At 39.6% G+C, this 17,293-nt stretch overlaps 4 protein-coding genes across 12 annotated transcripts in view; 3 read left to right on the forward strand and 1 right to left on the reverse strand.

Annotated features, from left to right (window-relative positions):
- Positions 1-14,852, forward strand: part of LOC127874836 (uncharacterized) — a 62,434-nt gene extending 47,582 nt beyond the window's left edge. Inside the window, exons 2-4 of one of the 4 annotated variants that reach the window (XM_052419474.1) lie at positions 11,671-11,938; positions 13,271-14,274; positions 14,451-14,852. In XM_052419474.1, the coding sequence (XP_052275434.1) occupies positions 11,671-11,938; positions 13,271-14,274; positions 14,451-14,803 (1,625 nt within the window). In that variant the 3' untranslated portion in view covers positions 14,804-14,852. Of the gene's footprint in view, positions 1-11,079; positions 11,162-11,670; positions 11,939-13,270; positions 14,275-14,450 lie in introns of those variants that run through there. The other 3 variants (XM_052419475.1, XR_008047128.1, XM_052419473.1) reach the window with 3 other exon arrangements.
- Positions 1-17,293, forward strand: part of LOC127874834 (ras guanyl-releasing protein 3-like) — a 296,898-nt gene that overhangs the window by 209,323 nt on the left and 70,282 nt on the right. The gene's annotated exons all lie outside the window — the stretch shown is intronic.
- The window catches only part of LOC127874832 (DNA polymerase eta-like), a 220,026-nt gene that overhangs the window by 81,953 nt on the left and 120,780 nt on the right, over positions 1-17,293 (reverse strand). The gene's annotated exons all lie outside the window — the stretch shown is intronic.
- Positions 1-17,293, forward strand: part of LOC127874838 (uncharacterized) — a 180,765-nt gene that overhangs the window by 71,126 nt on the left and 92,346 nt on the right. The gene's annotated exons all lie outside the window — the stretch shown is intronic.

Genomic DNA, 17,293 nt, shown 5'->3' on the forward strand with positions numbered 1-17,293 from the left:
GTTCTTGAGTTATCATTCGAAAACCATTTTACTATTTGGGTCACCGTGACCTTGACCTTTGACCTAGTGACCTGAAAATCAATAGGGGTCATCTGCGAGTCATGATCAATCTACCCATGAAGTTTCATGATCCTAGAGTATGCGTTCTTGAGTTATCCTCTGGAAACCATTTTACTATTTCGGGTCACCGTGACCTTGACCTTTGACCTAGTGACCTCAAAATCAATAGGGGTCATCTGCGAGTCATGATCAATGTACCTATGAAGTTTCATGATCCTAGGCCCAAGCCTTCTTAAGTTATCATCTGACAACCACCTGGTGGACGGACCAACAGACCGACCGACATGAGCAAAGCAATATACCCCCTCTTCTTCGAAGGGGGGCATAAATATGTAGAACTTTTAAAGTTATTGCAGGATCCAGAAAAGTGTGACAGACAGAGCGCAAACAATAAGTCCCCTACGGTTTCACCGGTAGGGGACAAATAAGTGGATAATTGAGCATAAAAACAAAAGTCTAGTCCATCTTCACTTCATTGTGTTGACAAATATAAGTTTCAATTTTATGCTTGACAAATGTGGAAGTAGTTCACTAAACAAACAATTTTTAGTAGACAAACTAACCAATGAACAAACTGACAAAACCAACAGGGTTACTCCACCATATGCCCTTCAAATTTTGCCGGGAAAAAAATAAATAAGTGTTCAGTCAACGATTGAACGCCATCCCGCTTGTTACATGTCAATAGCAAAAATACAATTTACATGGCAACGGCACAAAACAAGGTTTTCAACCCTATACTAATTAATTTACATTTATCTAAATAATTGTGCAATCCAAGTTAGGTCTGGATGTAAACTTCCTACACACACGGTTTAAGAACATTTCCACCATCCAAACTTAAGTCATTGAGCAGAAATAAAATTTATTTTTAAATTACAGAGACCTTGACCTTGTTTTGACTGGCGGAAAATAGAATCCAAAGCTAAGTCAGAATTTAAACTACCAAACCATAATTTCAGATCTATGTCCCCATAAAAACTCAAGTTATTGAGGGAACATCATTTTTTCTATTCTTTGACCCCAACAGGCCCCAAATGCAATCCAAGCTTGGTCTGCAAGTAGGCTACCTACAAACCAAAGTTTAGTTAACCCTTTGCATGCTGGGAAATTTGTCGTCTGCTAAAATGTCTTCTGCTGAATTTCTAAAATTAGCATTTTCTTCGATTTTTTTTCAAAAAATGCTATCAGAATAGTAAACAGTTTGGATCCAGATGAGACGCCACGTTGTGTGGCGTCTCATCTGGATCCAAACTGTTTGCAAAGGCCTTCAAAGTTCGGTTCCAGCACTGAAAGGGTTAGTGTGATAACTCCATCAAGAGTCAAGTAACTGAGCGGATATTGTTTTTCTATTTTTAGTAACAGTTACCTTGACCCGACTGGCCTCTAATACAAACACAATCTAGGTATTCATGCAAGCTTGCTACAAGTTTAGCTTCATTTTGTTCACTTACAACTAAAGTATCAACTGGCAACCATCTGTTTGACACCTATTGCCTATCCACACTGAATCCAATTACCAGGATGTTCAACTTAAAGAAAAATCAAGTTAAAACTTGTAATATTATAATATAATATGGGATAACATGACTAACATTTTTCTACTGAATTTATTATTTTTTGCTTAACCAGACCTGTGGAATGCATTCCGCTAGACATTTTGCCCTTTAGTTAAAAAAATTAGGCCAAACAACATGATAATTAGGTACCCACATTGTGTTTGTCTTTGATGAGCCTTTCCTCCACCTCTTTAGCCAGCTCTGTCAACCAGAATTTCACCTGCAACACAAGCACATCTTGCAAACCAATACCCTATCTGTCTTCATTGAAAGTCAGTAATGTCATTGAGACAGTTCCAATAAACGCTGGTTACTCAGTTACGCTTAGTAAGCAATTGGCATAAAGCAATCACATTGGTCGATTTAACTGCTGGAAAATAGGTTATAATTCTTTAACTTAGTAGTACTTATTAAAAGAGTTTCTAGGCAAGTAAAGATGTTCATATGGGCCTCATTTTGGAAAAACTGAACTTAATGCATGTGCAGCAAGTGTCGTCGTAGATCAGCCTGTGCGGTCCGATCATGCAAATCAGGAACAACATTTTCTGCTTTTATGGAATTTTTCCTTAAAAGGAGGTGTCTTCTTAACAAAAATATACTAAATGTGAAAAGTGTCAAACCAGATCAGCCTGTGCAGACTGCAAAGGCTACTCTGGAAAGACACTCACTTTAAGCACATGCATTAAGCCCAGATTTCCCAGAGCAAGGCTCATTCAACCATGAAAGCCTCCAAGAATCAGAAGCACAAGCGATAGAGATGATTACAGTTAAGCACATGCATTAAGCCCAGATTTCCCAGAGCAAGGCCCATTCAACCATGAAAGCCTCCAAGTATCAGCGGCACAAGCGATAGAGATGATTACAGTTAAGCACATGCATAAAGCCCAGATTTCCCAGAGCAAGGCTCATTCAACCATGAAAGCCTCCAAGAATCAGCAGCACAAGCGATAGAGATGATTACAGTTAAGCACATGCATTAAGCCCAGATTTCCCAGAGCAAGGCCCATTCAACCATGACAGCCTCCAAGAATCAGCAGCACAAGCGATAGAGATGATTACAGTTAAGTACATGCATTAAGCCTCCAAGAATCAGCGGCACAAGCGATAGAGATGATTACAGTTAAGCACATGCATAAAGCCCAGATTTCCCAGAGCAAGGCCCATTCAACCATGACAGCCTCCAAGAATCAGCAGCACATGTGATAGAGATGATTACAGTTAAGCACATGCATTAAGCCCAGATTTCCCAGAGCAAGGCCCATTCAACCATGACAGCCTCCAAGAATCAGCAGCACATGTGATATAGATGATTACAGTTAAGCACATGCATAAAGCCCAGATTTCCCAGAGCAAGGCCCATTCAACCATGAAAGCCTCCAAGTATCAGTGGCACAAGCGATAGAGATAATTACAGTTAAGCACATGCATTAAGCCCAGATTTCCCAGAGCAAGGCCCATTCAACCATGAAAGCCTCCAAGTATCAGCAGCACAAGCGATAGAGATGATTACAGTTAAGCACATGCATTAAGCCCAGATTTCCCAGAGCAAGGCCCATTCAACCATGAAAGCCTCCAAGAATCAGCAGCACAAGCGATAGAGATGATTACAGTTAAGTACATGCATTAAGCCCAGATTTCCCGGAGCAAGGCTCATTCAACCATGAAAGCCTCCAAGAATCAGCAGCATAACCGATAGAGATGATTACAGTAAAGCACATGCATTAAGTCTCCAAGTATCAGCAGCACAAGTGATAGAGATGATTACAGTTAAGCACATGCATTAAGCCCAGATTTCACAGAACATGGCTCATTCAACCATGAAAGCCTCCAAGAATCAGCAGCACAAGCGATAGATTGATTACAGTTAAGCACATGCATTAAGCCCAGATTTCCCGGAGCAAGGCCCATTCAACCATGAAAGCCTCCAAGAATCAGCAGCACAAGCGATAGAGATGATTGCAGTTAAGCACATGCATAAAGCCCAGATTTCCCAGAGCAAGGCCCATTCAACCATGAAAGCCTCCAAGTATCAGCAGCACAAGTGATAGAGATGATTACAGTTAAGTACATGCATTAAGCCCAGATTTTCCAGAGCAAGGCCTATTCAACCATAAAAGCCTCCAAGAATCAGCAGCACAAGCAATAGAGATGATTACAGTTAAGCACATGCATTAAGCCCAGACTTCCCAGAGCAAGGCTCATTCAACCATGAAAGCCTCCAAGTATCAGCAGCACAAGCAATAGAGATGATTACAGTTAAGTACATGCATTAAGCCCAGATTTTCCAGAGCAAGGCCCATTCAACCATGAAAGCCTCCAAGAATCAGCAGCACAAGTGATAGAGATGATTACAGTTAAGCACATGCATTAAGCCCAGATTTCCCAGAGCAAGGCCCATTCAACCATGACAGCCTCCTAGAATCAGCAGCACAAGTGATAGAGATGATTACAGTTAAGCACGTGCATTAAGCCTAGATTTCCCAGAGCAAGGCCCATTCAACCATGAAAGCCTCCAAGAATCAGCAGCACAAGCGATAGAGATGATTAAATTTAAGCACATGCATTAAGCCCAGATTTCCCAGAGCAAGGCCCATTCAACCAGGAAAGCCTCCAAGAATCAGCAGCACAAGTGATAGAGATGATTACAGTTAAGCACATGCATTAAGCCCAGATTTCCCAGAGCAAGGCCCATTCAACCATGAAAGCCTCCAAGAATCAGCAGCACAAGTGATAGAGATGATTACAGTTAAGCACATGCATTAAGCCCAGATTTCCCAGAGCAAGGCCCATTCAACCATGAAAGCCTCCAAGAATCAGCAGCACAAGCGATAGAGATGATTACAGTTAAGCACATGCATTAAGCCCAGATTTCCCAGAGCAAGGCTCATTCAACCATGAAAGCCTCCAAGAATCAGCAGCACAAGTGATAGAGATGATTACAGTTAAGCACATGCATTAAGCCCAGATTTCCCAGAGCAAGGCTCATTCAACCATGAAAGCCTCCAAGAATCAGCAGCACAAGCGATAGAGATGATTACAGTTAAGTACATGCATTAAGCTCAGATTTCCCATAGCAAGGCCCATTCAACCATGACAGCCTCCAAGAATCAGCAGCACAAGTGATATAGATGATTACAGTTAAGCACATGCATTAAGCCCAGATTTCCCAGAGCAAGGCCCAATCAACCATGAAAGCCTCCAAGAATCAGCAGCACAAGCGATAGAGATGATTACAGTTAAGCACATGCATTAAGCCCAGATTTCCCAGAGCAAGGCCCATTCAACCATGAAAGCCTCCAAGAATCCGCAGCACAAGCGATAGAGATGATTACAGTTAAGCACATGCATTAAGTCCAGATTTCCCAGAGCAAGGCCCATTCAACCATGAAAGCCTCCAAGAATCAGCAGCACAAGCGATAGAGATGATTACAGTTAAGCACGTGCATTAAGCCCAGATTTCCCAGAGCAAGGCCCATTCAACCATAAAAGCCTCCAAGAATCAGCAGCACAAGCGATAGAGATGATTACAGTTAGGTACATGCATTAAGCCCAGATTTCCCAGAGCAAGGCCCATTCAACCATGAAAGCCTCCAAGAATCAGCAGCACAAGCGATAGAGATGATTACAGTTAGGTACATGCATTAAGCCCAGATTTCCCAGAGTAAGGCCCATTCAACCATGAAAGCCTCCAAGTATCAGCAGCACAAGCGATAGAGATGATTACAGTTAAGCACATGCATTAAGCCCAGATTTCCCAGAGCAAGGCCCATTCAACCATGAAAGCCTCCAAGTATCAGCAGCACATGTGATAGAGATGATTACAGTTAAGTACATGCATTAAGCCCAGATTTTCCAGAGCAAGGCTCATTCAACCATGAAAGCCTCCAAGAATCAGCAGCACAAGCGATAGAGATGATTACAGTTAAGCACATGCATTAAGCCTCCAAGTATCAGCAGCACAAGCGATAGAGATGATTACAGTTAAGCACATGCATTAAGCCCAGATTTCTCAGAGAAAGGCTCATTCAACCATGACAGCCTCCAAGTATCAGCAGCACAAGTGATAGAGATGATTACAGTTAAGCACATGCATTAAGCCCAGATTTCCCAGAGCAAGGCCCATTCAACCATGACAGCCTCCAAGTATCAGAAGCACAAGCGATAGAGATGATTGCAGTTAAGTGCATGCATTAAGCCCAGATTTCCCAGAGCAAGGCCCATTCAACCATGAAAGGCTCCAAGTATCAGCAGCACAAGCGATAGAGATGATTACAGTTAAGCACATGCATTAAGCCCAGATTTCCCAGAGCAGGGCCCATTCAACCATGAAAGCCTCCAAGAATCAGCAGCACAAGCGATAGAGATGATTACAGTTAAGTACATGCATTAAGCTCAGATTTCCCAGAGCAAGGCCCATTCAACCATGAAAGCCTCCAAGAATCAGCAGCACAAGCGATAGAGATGATTACAGTTAAGTACATGCATTAAGCTCAGATTTCCCATAGCAAGGCCCATTCAACCATGAAAGCCTCCAAGTATCAGCAGCACAAGCGATAGAGATGATTACAGTCAAGCACATGCATTAAGCCCAGATAACCCAGAGCAAGGCCCATTCAACCATGAAAGCCTCCAAGTATCAGCAGCACAAGTGATAGAGATGATTACAGTTAAGCACATGCATTAAGCCCAGATTTCCCAGAGCAAGGCCCATTCAACCATGAAAGCCTCCAAGAATCAGCAGCACAAGTGATAGAGATGATTACAGTTAAGCACATGCATTAAGCCCAGATTTCCCAGAGCAAGGCTCATTCAACCATGAAAGCCTCCAAGTATCAGCAGCACAAGCGATAGAGATGATTACAGTTAGGTACATGCATTAAGCCCAGATTTCCCAGAGCAAGGCCCATTCAACAATGACAGCCTCCAAGAATCAGCAGCACAAGTGATAGAGATGATTTCAGTTAAGTACATGCATTAAGCCCAGATTTCCCAGAGCAAGGCCCAATCAACCATGAAAGCCTCCAAGAATTAGCAGCACAAGCGATAGAGATGATTACAGTTAAGCACATGCATTAAGCCCAGATTTCCCAGAGCAGGGCCCATTCAACCATGAAAGCCTCCAAGAATTAGCAGCACAAGCAATAGAGATGATTACAGTTAAGTACAACCATTAAGCTCAGATTTCCCAGAGCAAGGCCCATTCAACCATGAAAGCCTCCAAGTATCAGCAGCACAAGCGATAGAGATGATTACAGTCAAGCACATGCATTAAGCCCAGATAACCCAGAGCAAGGCCCATTCAACCATGAAAGCCTCCAAGTATCAGCAGCACAAGTGATAGAGATGATTACAGTTAAGCACATGCATTAAGCCCAGATTTCCCAGAGCAAGGCTCATTCAACCATGAAAGCCTCCAAGTATCAGCAGCACAAGCGATAGAGATGATTACAGTTAGGTACATGCATTAAGCCCAGATTTCCCAGAGCAAGGACCATTCAACCTTGAAAGCCTCCAAGAATCATCAGCACAAGTGATAGAGATGATTACAGTTAAGTACATGCATTAAGCCCAGATTTCCCAGAGCAAGGCTCATTCAACCATGAAAGCCTCCAAGAATTAATAGCACAAGCAATAGAGATGATTACAGTTAAGCACATGCATTAAGTCCAGATTTCCCAGACCAAGGCCCATTCAACCATGAAAGCCTCCAAGAATCAGCAGCACAAGCGATAGAGATGATTACAGTTAAGTACATGCATTAAGCCCAGATTTCCCAGAGCAAGGCCCATTCAATCATGAAAGCCTCCAAGAATCAGCAGCACAAGTGATAGAGATGATTACAGTTAAGCACATGCATTAAGCCCAGATTTCCCAGAGCAAGGCCCATTCAACCATGAAAGCCTCCAAGTATCAGCAGCACAAGCGATAGAGATGATTACAGTTAAGCACATGCATTAAGCCCAGATTTCCCAGAGCAAGGCTCATTCAACCATGAAAGCCTCCAAGAATTAGCAGTTCAAGCAATAGAGATGATTACAGTTAAGCACATGCATTAAGCCCAGATTTCCCAGAGCAAGGCTCATTCAACCATGAAAGCCTCCAAGAATTAGCAGTTCAAGCAATAGAGATGATTACAGTTAAGCACATGCATTAAGCCTCCAAGTATCAGCAGCACATGTGATAGAGATGATTACAGTTAAGCACATGCATTAAGCCCAGATTTCCCAGAGCAAGGCTCATTCAACCATGAAAGCCTCCAAGAATCAGCAGCACAAGCGATAGAGATGATTACAGTTAAGTACATGCATTAAGCCTCCAAGAATCAGCAGCACAAGCGATAGAGATGATTACAGTTAGGTACATGCATTAAGCCCAGATTTCCCAGAGCAAGGCCCATTCAACCATGAAAGCCTCCAAGAATCAGCAGCACAAGTGATAGAGATGATTACAGTTAAGTACATGCATTAAGCCCAGATTTCCCAGAGCAAGGCTCATTCAACCATGAAAGCCTCCAAGAATTAGCAGTTCAAGCAATAGAGATGATTACAGTTAAGCACATGCATTAAGCCCAGATTTCCCAGAGCAAGGCTCTTTCAACCATGAAAGCCTCCAAGTATCAGCAGCACAAGCGATAGAGATGATTACAGCACCTTGTCTCGTGTGTTGAGGCAGTTCTTGCCAGTGAAGTTCTTGCTACAGCCTATAGACTTGGGGAGCTGCCTAGCTGACACTGGCTCGCTATCAAACCCTCGACACACACTGTACAACCAACTCCTGCAGTATGCAAGTAAAACAAATAATAAACATCATTATCATCATCAACATCACCTCTGCCACTCATTATCACCATAATCATAATCATCAACATCATCATCATCATCAACATCAATGCATCATCATCAATGCATCATCATCGTCATCATCATCATCATCATCATCAATGCATAATCATCATCATTATCATCATCATCATCATCATCATCCTCATCATCATAATTAATAATCAATATTAAAACAAGAGCACCGCCTAGCGGGTGCAGACCGCTCATATATTTTTCTTTTTAAAGGTGAAGGGACATATCTCAATACTTCAATCAAAAAGGGGAGAGGGGTGGGGGTGGAGAGGGATGTATAGTGTGGGGGTGTGGTCATTTATTACATAGGGACCCGTCACAAAAAAAAAAATATATATATATAATATATAAGTCTATATGTTATATATAATTATTTTTTGTTTTTGTTTTTTGTGACGGGTCCCTATGATTTATAACATTATCTTTCAAAAATGAAAAACAAGAAAAAACAATATTTTTTTTTTTTTTTTTGGGGGGGGGGAGGGGATTCTTGGGTAGGATGGTTGGACAGTCTTTCAAAAATAAAATAATAAAAACAAATATTTGTGTTTTTTAACCATGTTTTTTTTTTTGGGGGGGGGGGGGGCGGGGGGGTCAGGGGTGCGGGGAGGGTGGGGGGGGATGTTGAGAGGGGGGTATAGTGTGGGTTGTAGTCATTTATTAGATGATCTTTCAAAAATAAGAAAACAAGAGGGCCTGAAAGGCCCAAAGTCGCTCATCTGAGATAACAAGATATTAAAGGGACAAATCTTCTGACCAAGTTTCATGAAGATCGGAAAATTAATGTGGCCTCTAGAGTGTAAACAAAGTTTGACTATAGCCATATAAGGAAAAATGCCCCGCCCCCTGGCAGCCATGTTTTTCAACCAAGTGGCATAATTTTTGAACTCTTCCAAGATATTATTGGGATGAATCTTCTGACCAAGTTTCATGAAGATCAGACAGTAAATGTGGCCTCTAGAGTGTTAACAAGATTTTACTATAGCCATATCAGGAAAAATGCCCCGACCCTTGGAAGCCATGTTTTTAAGCAAACATAATTATTTTCTAACTCATCCAAGATATCATTGAGACCAATCTTCTGACCAAATTTCATGAAGATTGGACAATAAATATGGCCTCTAGAGTGTAAACAAGGTTTTACTAAAGCCATATATAGCCATATAAGGAAAAATGCCCCACCCCTGGTGGCCATGCTTTTAAAGCAACCAAAACCATTTTCAAATTCATCCAAGATATCATTGGGACAAATCTTCTGACCAAGTTTCATGATGATTAGAAAATAAATGTGACCTCTAGAGTGTTAACAAAGTTTTACTATAGCCATATAAGGAAAAATGCCCAGCCCCCAAGGTGGCCATGTTTTTCAACCAACCGGCATCATTTTTGAATTTGTCCAAGATATTATTGGGATAAATGTTCTAACCCAGTTTAATGAAGACCGGACTATAAATGTGGCCTCGAGAGTGTTAACAAGATTTTACTATAGCCATATAAGGAAAAATGACCCGCCCCTTGGCAGCCATGTTTTTCAAGCAAACATAACCATTTTCGAACTCATCCATGATATCAATAAGAAAAATTTTCTGACCATATTTCATGAAGATTGGACAATAAATGTGGCCTCTAGAGTGTTAACAAGATTTTACTATAGCCATATACCGTGTATAGCCATATAAGGAAAAATGCCCCGCCCCTTGGCAGCCATGTTTATCAAGCAAAGGTTACCATTTCTGAACTCATCCAAGATATCATTGGGACAAATCTTCTGAGCAAGTTTCATGAAGATCGGAAAATAAATGTGGCCTCTAGAGTGTTAACAAGGTTTTACTATAGGCATATAAGAAAAAATGCCCCGCCCCCTGGCAGCCATGTTTTTCAACCAACTGGCATCATTTTCACACTTGTCCAAGATATTATTGGGATGAATCTTCTGACCAAGTTTCATGAAGATCAGACAATAAATGTGGCCTCTAGAGTGTTAACAAGATTTTACTATAGCCATATATAGCCATATAAGGAAAAATGCCCCGCCCCTTGGCAGCCATGTTTTTCAAGCAAACGTAACCATTTTCGAATTCATCCAAGATATCATTGAGACCAATCTTCTGACAAAATTTCATGAAGATTGGACAATAAATGTGGCCTCTAGAGAGTTAAGGAGGCAAATGTTGACGGCACACGACGGACGACACACGACTGACAAAAAGCGATCACAAAAGCTCACCATGAGCACGTTGTGCTCAGTAGAGCTAAAAATGGAAAACAAGAGCTGTTACCATAGGATGACATATGCCCCCCAAAACCGATTTTTGGAAACCTAAACGCAGATTGCGAAACCTTAACGCGGCCCCTAAGTTCAAGGTGAAGGTGAAAGGGGTAAAAATTTGTGTGCATATGTATAGGCCTTGTCCAATTACACATGCATACCAAATGTGAAGGTTACATCTGAAGCGACATAGAAGTTATGAGCATTTTTCGAAACCTAAACCCAGATTTCAAAACCTTAACGGGGACCCTAAGTTAAAAGTCAAGGTGAAATGGGTAAAAATGTGTGTGCATATGGAAAGGCCTTGTCCATATACACATGCATACCAAATATGAAGGTTACATCTGAAGTGACATAGAAGTTATGAGCATTTTTCAAAAAAGTGTGACGGACAGACAGACAGACAGACGGACAGACAGTGCGATCACTATATGCCCACCTTCAGGGGCATAAAAATGCCAGGGAGCAGTCTACAATCAATAAAGCTAAATCAGACGATTTGTAACTTCCAATATCAATAGCCTGCATGTTAACTGTCAATATCATATTTCATCCATTTTCAGAAAATGGTTTGTCCCTGTATTATCAGTGAAATGTAGAGTTCACTATATGCATGGCTTGTGTGTAGGTTTACTATGGATTTATACTTCAGTGTGATTTAAAGAGGAATGTAGGGCTTAAACAGGCAACATAATTCCGCTATTTACAAGGTTAAATTTAGTTTATATTGGTAAATATACTACCGGTAACTTAAAGATGGTGTGGTGTACAAAAATACTCATTCAATAGGGAAAGGGATCATTCTAATATACGTGAGAACAAAACATTTCAGAGCAAAAGACAGTTCACAATATCTACTGTAAAATGGCAACATCTCTAGGATCAGGACATAATAGTTCAGATTTAGTGAAGGACTATGTTTGTGGAGGTTGTGAAAGTAGAAACATTTATGAAAGTGCAGATTATTTTTGTGCAACATGTACAAAGTTTTTCTGCAGAAAATGCATTGATCCTCATGATCAAATATATGCAAACCATTCCAAATATGGAAGAGGAGAAACAAATAAATGGCCCCTTACACAGACAATGGAGGATTTGCTACTAAACTGTGCTGTTCACAAAGAGGAGAAACTTAAAATGTTTTGTCAGGACCACAGTCAGCTGTGTTGCACTGATTGTGTTTTACTGAATCACAGGTAAGATGCACACAAGCATGGAATAAATGGGGGAATCCCACCAATCTCATATGGTACAAACAAAGCTGGCCCATTAAAATCCTTTTCCAGTCACATACCATAATTATACCACATACATGTACCAATCCACCATTATTGGTTGAATGAATTAAACTTTGAAACATTAAGGGGATAAGTCTTGTTTGTACCTTGATATTAAGAGTTTATTTCCAATGTATGTCGCAATCCAAGCTAAGCATTTTCATTGTAACATACTGGGGTTTTAGAAAGTAGGCTACATTCACTGGAAGCAACAAAATAGGTGTCTTTCATTCTTCTGCTGCACTTCACAGTTGTTAAATGCATTTTATGGTAAATCTAAACAGGATTAGAGTGTCGATGGCTGCAATGTTTGAAGAGATTATTTTAAGATGTCTATATTACAAATTAGGGCATATATTAGTTGTTATGAACAATCTTTATTTGATATGGTTTTTGATGGTACAGGACTGTATGCTTACCCTTACTGTTAAATTCGTGTTTTATAAAGCTTTAAAAGTCTTGTTTGTAAAACTGTTAAATTCTTGTATAAAACTGTGATGTGTAAATTGAATCATGATTTTTTAGCTCGGCTGTTTTTGAAGAAAACCCGAGGCATTGTCACCTTGATGAGTTCTACATGCCACATGCCCACATCAATTTTTAGGTCACTAGTTCAAAGGTCAAGGTCACTGTGACCTCTAATATAAAACATTAACATAGGCTCTAAAATCAAAGTGATTCCACCTACAACTTCGAAACTTTATATGTAGATGTACCTTGATGGGTTCTACACGACCCACTCATTTTGAGGTCACTAGGTCAAAGGTCAAGGTCACTGTTACCTCTAATATAAAACTTTAACATAGGCTCTAATATTAAAGTGCTTCCACCTTCAACTTTGAAACTTCCTAAGTAGATGCAACTTGATCAGTTCTACATGCCACACCCAATTTTAGGTCACTAGGTCAAAGGTTAAGGTCACTGTGACCCACGGTAATTCATTTACACAATGCTTCTAAAATGAGAGTTTTTCCACAAACAGCCTTCAGAGTTTATGCACCTTAATGACTTATCTTTCTTCCTTTTCTTCTGACAAGCTTTCATTTATTTAAAACTGCACCCACAGCCGAGCGTTGGCGTCCGCTTTCTTTAATGATAAGTTTTTAATTTAGACTCCAAATGCTTGCCAAGACATGACCTGCTTTGCAAATCATAAATTTGATAGTTGTTTATGTTGTAATGTTGTAATGTAAGAAAATGCATGGCCACAAATGATTCTTGCGGTAATTTTGATACTTGTTTCTATTTCAGACAGTGCACAAATGTGGCTCTAATTTCTGAGTCAGCCAAAAACCTGTCAATCGATATGCGACAGTTGTCAAACAATCTGCAAACTATTGTTGATGAACTAAATAAGTTTAAGAGTAAACAAGAGGCCAGCATTCAGTCCGTGGAGGTAACATGTAATGCAAAACTGCAAGAAATCCAAGACATGCGAAAGAAATTAAATGCTGCTTTGGATGTACTAGAAAATACAACATTGAAAGAATTGGATGAAAATCGGACCACAATGCAAACCTCTCTAAAGAAAGATGTTGAAAACTGCAGCAGACTGAAGGATGACTTGCAAAAACTCAGTGAAGCTGTAAATGGCCTTTGTGATAAGAGCAAGAAAGAACTTGAGTTCATAGCCAGCAGGAAATGTCTGGACAAAATACAAGAGTCTGAGTCATATCTAAAGGAGAACCGTGTAAATGTGCAGAGTTCAATGATATTCAAAGCAAACACTGATATTGAGCAGTTCCTTTCTAAACAGTCTAGTCTAGGAAGGATTTTAGACAGTATGCAGTCTCTCACAGTCAAGATGAATCCAGACCAGGTATTAACTGTAAAGAGGAGATTAGAGTACACTGTGAGCATACCAAGCGACACAAGGCAGTCTTTCAGCATCTATGGCATTTGCAGCATGCCTAGTGGCCAGGTCATTGTTACCGATTTCCAAAATAAAAAAGTGAAGCTGTTGAACCAGCAATACAATGTGTCCAGTCACTGTGATGTGTCTCTTCATCCAAAGAACATTTGCCAAATCACATCCAGTGAGGTGGCTGTAACTTTCCATAGAGATGTTCAGTTCATCTCTATTAACAATGGAAATCTGGTGAGTGGGAGAAAGATTTCATTACAGCATGCTGTTGTTGGTATTGCCCACCATAAGGGAGAGTTGTATATCACCTCTGACACTGCCCTGTACCACTACAATATGACTGGGACACTTGTGAAAAAGCTGTTTGAGGATGCTGGAGACTCTAGTAGAGGTAAATGTATTTTTTGTATTAATACATATAAAACATTTTATTTATTGAAGATACTTTAAAACTCATAACATTTTTTAATTATTTTTCAAAACAAAAATGTAAAAAAGTAACAATAGTGTTAATGCATATATCATAACCCTAATCTACTTATATACTACATGTTAATTGTTTTGCAGTGTTTTACTGTGCAGTGAGTCCTGCTGGAGACAAGATCTATGTCACCAACTACCCACAGCACAAGCTCCTTACTCTGGCTACAGATGGGACTCTAATATCCATCTTTGAGCACCCTGAGCTACAATACCCAAGGGGTGTACACGTAACACCTGCAGGGCAAGTGTTAGTCTGTGGATACGCTTCCAATAATGTCATACAAGTGGATCATGAGGGAAAAAAGAAACTAGCAACTCTGGCTTCACAAAGAGATGGACTCTGCGAACCAGCCTCTGTCTGCTACAACACCAACACTCACCAGATCATTGTGGGACTAAATCATAACAGTAAAATCATCGTTATGGACTTGCAATAGCTCTTCCATTGGATGAAAACATTTACATAAAACTATTATATAAACGTAATTGCCCATTTTTCTTTGAATGGCTTATTCAGTATGAGCAATTTATATATAGGTAAAGAACAAGAGCTGTCACCATAGGATGACATATGCCCTCGAAAAACGCTTTTTCGAAACCTAAACACAGATTTCAAAACCTTAACGCAGTTCCCAAGTTCAAGATGAAGGTGAAAGGGGTAAAAATTTGTGTGCGTATGGAAAGGTCTTGTCCATATACACATGCATACCAAATATGAAGGTTACATCTGAAGCGACATAGAAGTTATGAGCATTTTTCGAAACCTAAATGCAGATTGCGAAACCTAAACGCGGACCCTAAGTTGAAGGTCAAGGTGAAAGGGGTAAAAATGTGTGTTCGTGGAAAGCCCTTGTCCATATACACATGCATACCAAATATGAAGGTTACATCTGAAGCGACATAGAAGTTATGAGCATTTTTCGAAACCTATATGCAGATTTCGAAACCTAAACGCAGACCCTAAGTTTAAGGTGAAGGTGTGTGCGTATGGAAAGGCCTTGACCATATACACATGCATACCATATATGAAGGTTGCATCTGAAGTGACATAGAAGTTATGAGCATTTTTCAAAAAAGTGTGACGGACAGACAGACAGACGGACGGACAGTGCGATCACTGTATGCCCACATTCGGGGGCATATAAAAATTTATTATTATTATAGGTCATTCAAAGGTCAAGGTCAAATTCAACTTGCCAGGTACAGTACCCTCATGATAGTAAGAAAGTATTTAAAGTTTGAAAGCAATAGCATTGATACTTCAGTAGTAAAGTGGATCTAAACACAAAAATTAACAAAATATTCAAAGTTACTAAGTCAAAAAAGGGCCATAATTCCATCAAAATGCCAACCAGAGTTATGCAATTTGTCCTGTACAATCCCCTTATGATAGTTAGCTAGTGTTCCAAGTGTGAAAGCAATAGCTATGATACTTAAGGAATAAATTGGACCAAAACACAAAACTTTACCAAATTTTCAATTTTATAATTATAAAAGAGGCCATCATTCTGTAAAATGCCAGTCAGAGTTACATAATTTTGCCTGCACAGTCCTCTTATGATAGTAAGTAAGTGTTGCAAGTATGAAAGCAATAGCTTTTATACTTTAGGCCACTCCAAATTGATTTGTTGGTCATCGGATTTGCCACAACGATTTTTTCAAAATGGATTTTTTTTATTTACCGCTAGCACACATTTTTGTGTCCTTCTGTAACCATAGCACATGTGTGTTTTTTAAATATGTGGGAAAAAAACGCAATCTTGCAGAAACAATTTTGACGCTAAATACAAATGACAAATATAGTGTTTCATTACCTTTTTAATCAAAAATTTGATCGAGATTACCAGAAAAAATGGCTTCCTGCATGAGCAGCACGTTTCGCTGTCCTGACCGTTTTAAAAAATTTCGGTGAAAAGTTGCTGCAGCTAACCCTTATAAATATAAACATATCTGCGACATTCTGTGACTTGTTTGAATTTGTTTGTTCACGTTCGAACATGCAACTATCAGCAGATACAGTTGAAGCATGTTCAATTTCAAACAACATTGGGAAACACGACGTAAGATATATTTTTTTCATTTTCTTCATTAAATGGGCATATGGACGGTATTTCCCTATATGTAGGCAAATTTTTCCAATAACACAAATGAACAAAATATAAACATAAAATATTTAAAGACTGGTTCTAAAAGTGTCACGGGGACAAGGTTGTATAAGTATTAAAATACATGGTTGACGGAACATGTTTAACAGCTATGTATTTCAGAAACATCAAATAATTTCTTTGCAATGTATACATTTATTTCAGAAAAATACAATACCATACTAGCCATTTATATGCCCCTTTTAAAAGGTAGAGACAATGGATTATATGCATGGCCTTTGTCCGACTGTCTGTCATTATCATTTTGATGATTGTCCCTCTTTAAGTGCTATTGCAACATGGTATACCTTTCCACAGCTTGCATTGTGGTATACCTTTTCACAGCTTCCACTTTTTAAAACTTCAAACAAATATAAGCAGCAATAGGTAGACATGTGTCCCTCACTTCAATGATATGGTTATATTTCGTAGTCAATGGTCATAATTATGCAACTTACTCCTATAAATATGATGTCGATATATGTCAACCTCATATCGTTTAACGTCAATTTGCTGTAGCAAACTAGTCATAGAATATGTAAAGTACTTTAGTTTTTTATTAATCTGTATATATAATGTCCTTTTTATGTTCTATGCCCAGTGCTATTGTAAGAGGAAACTTAATGCACTAGGCTGGGAAATAGGCACTAGTACCATGAAGTTCATACACAATATATAAGCCGGCAGGTATCTCTCTCAACTGTTAATTTCATGACTTACTGCTATGAATAGCAGATTTAAATGTAACCACCTTAATAGTTTGATATTGTGTTTCATAAACAT

The sequence above is a fragment of the Dreissena polymorpha genome, chromosome 3, assembly GCF_020536995.1.
Source record: "Dreissena polymorpha isolate Duluth1 chromosome 3, UMN_Dpol_1.0, whole genome shotgun sequence".
Classification (NCBI taxonomy): domain Eukaryota; kingdom Metazoa; phylum Mollusca; class Bivalvia; order Myida; family Dreissenidae; genus Dreissena; species Dreissena polymorpha.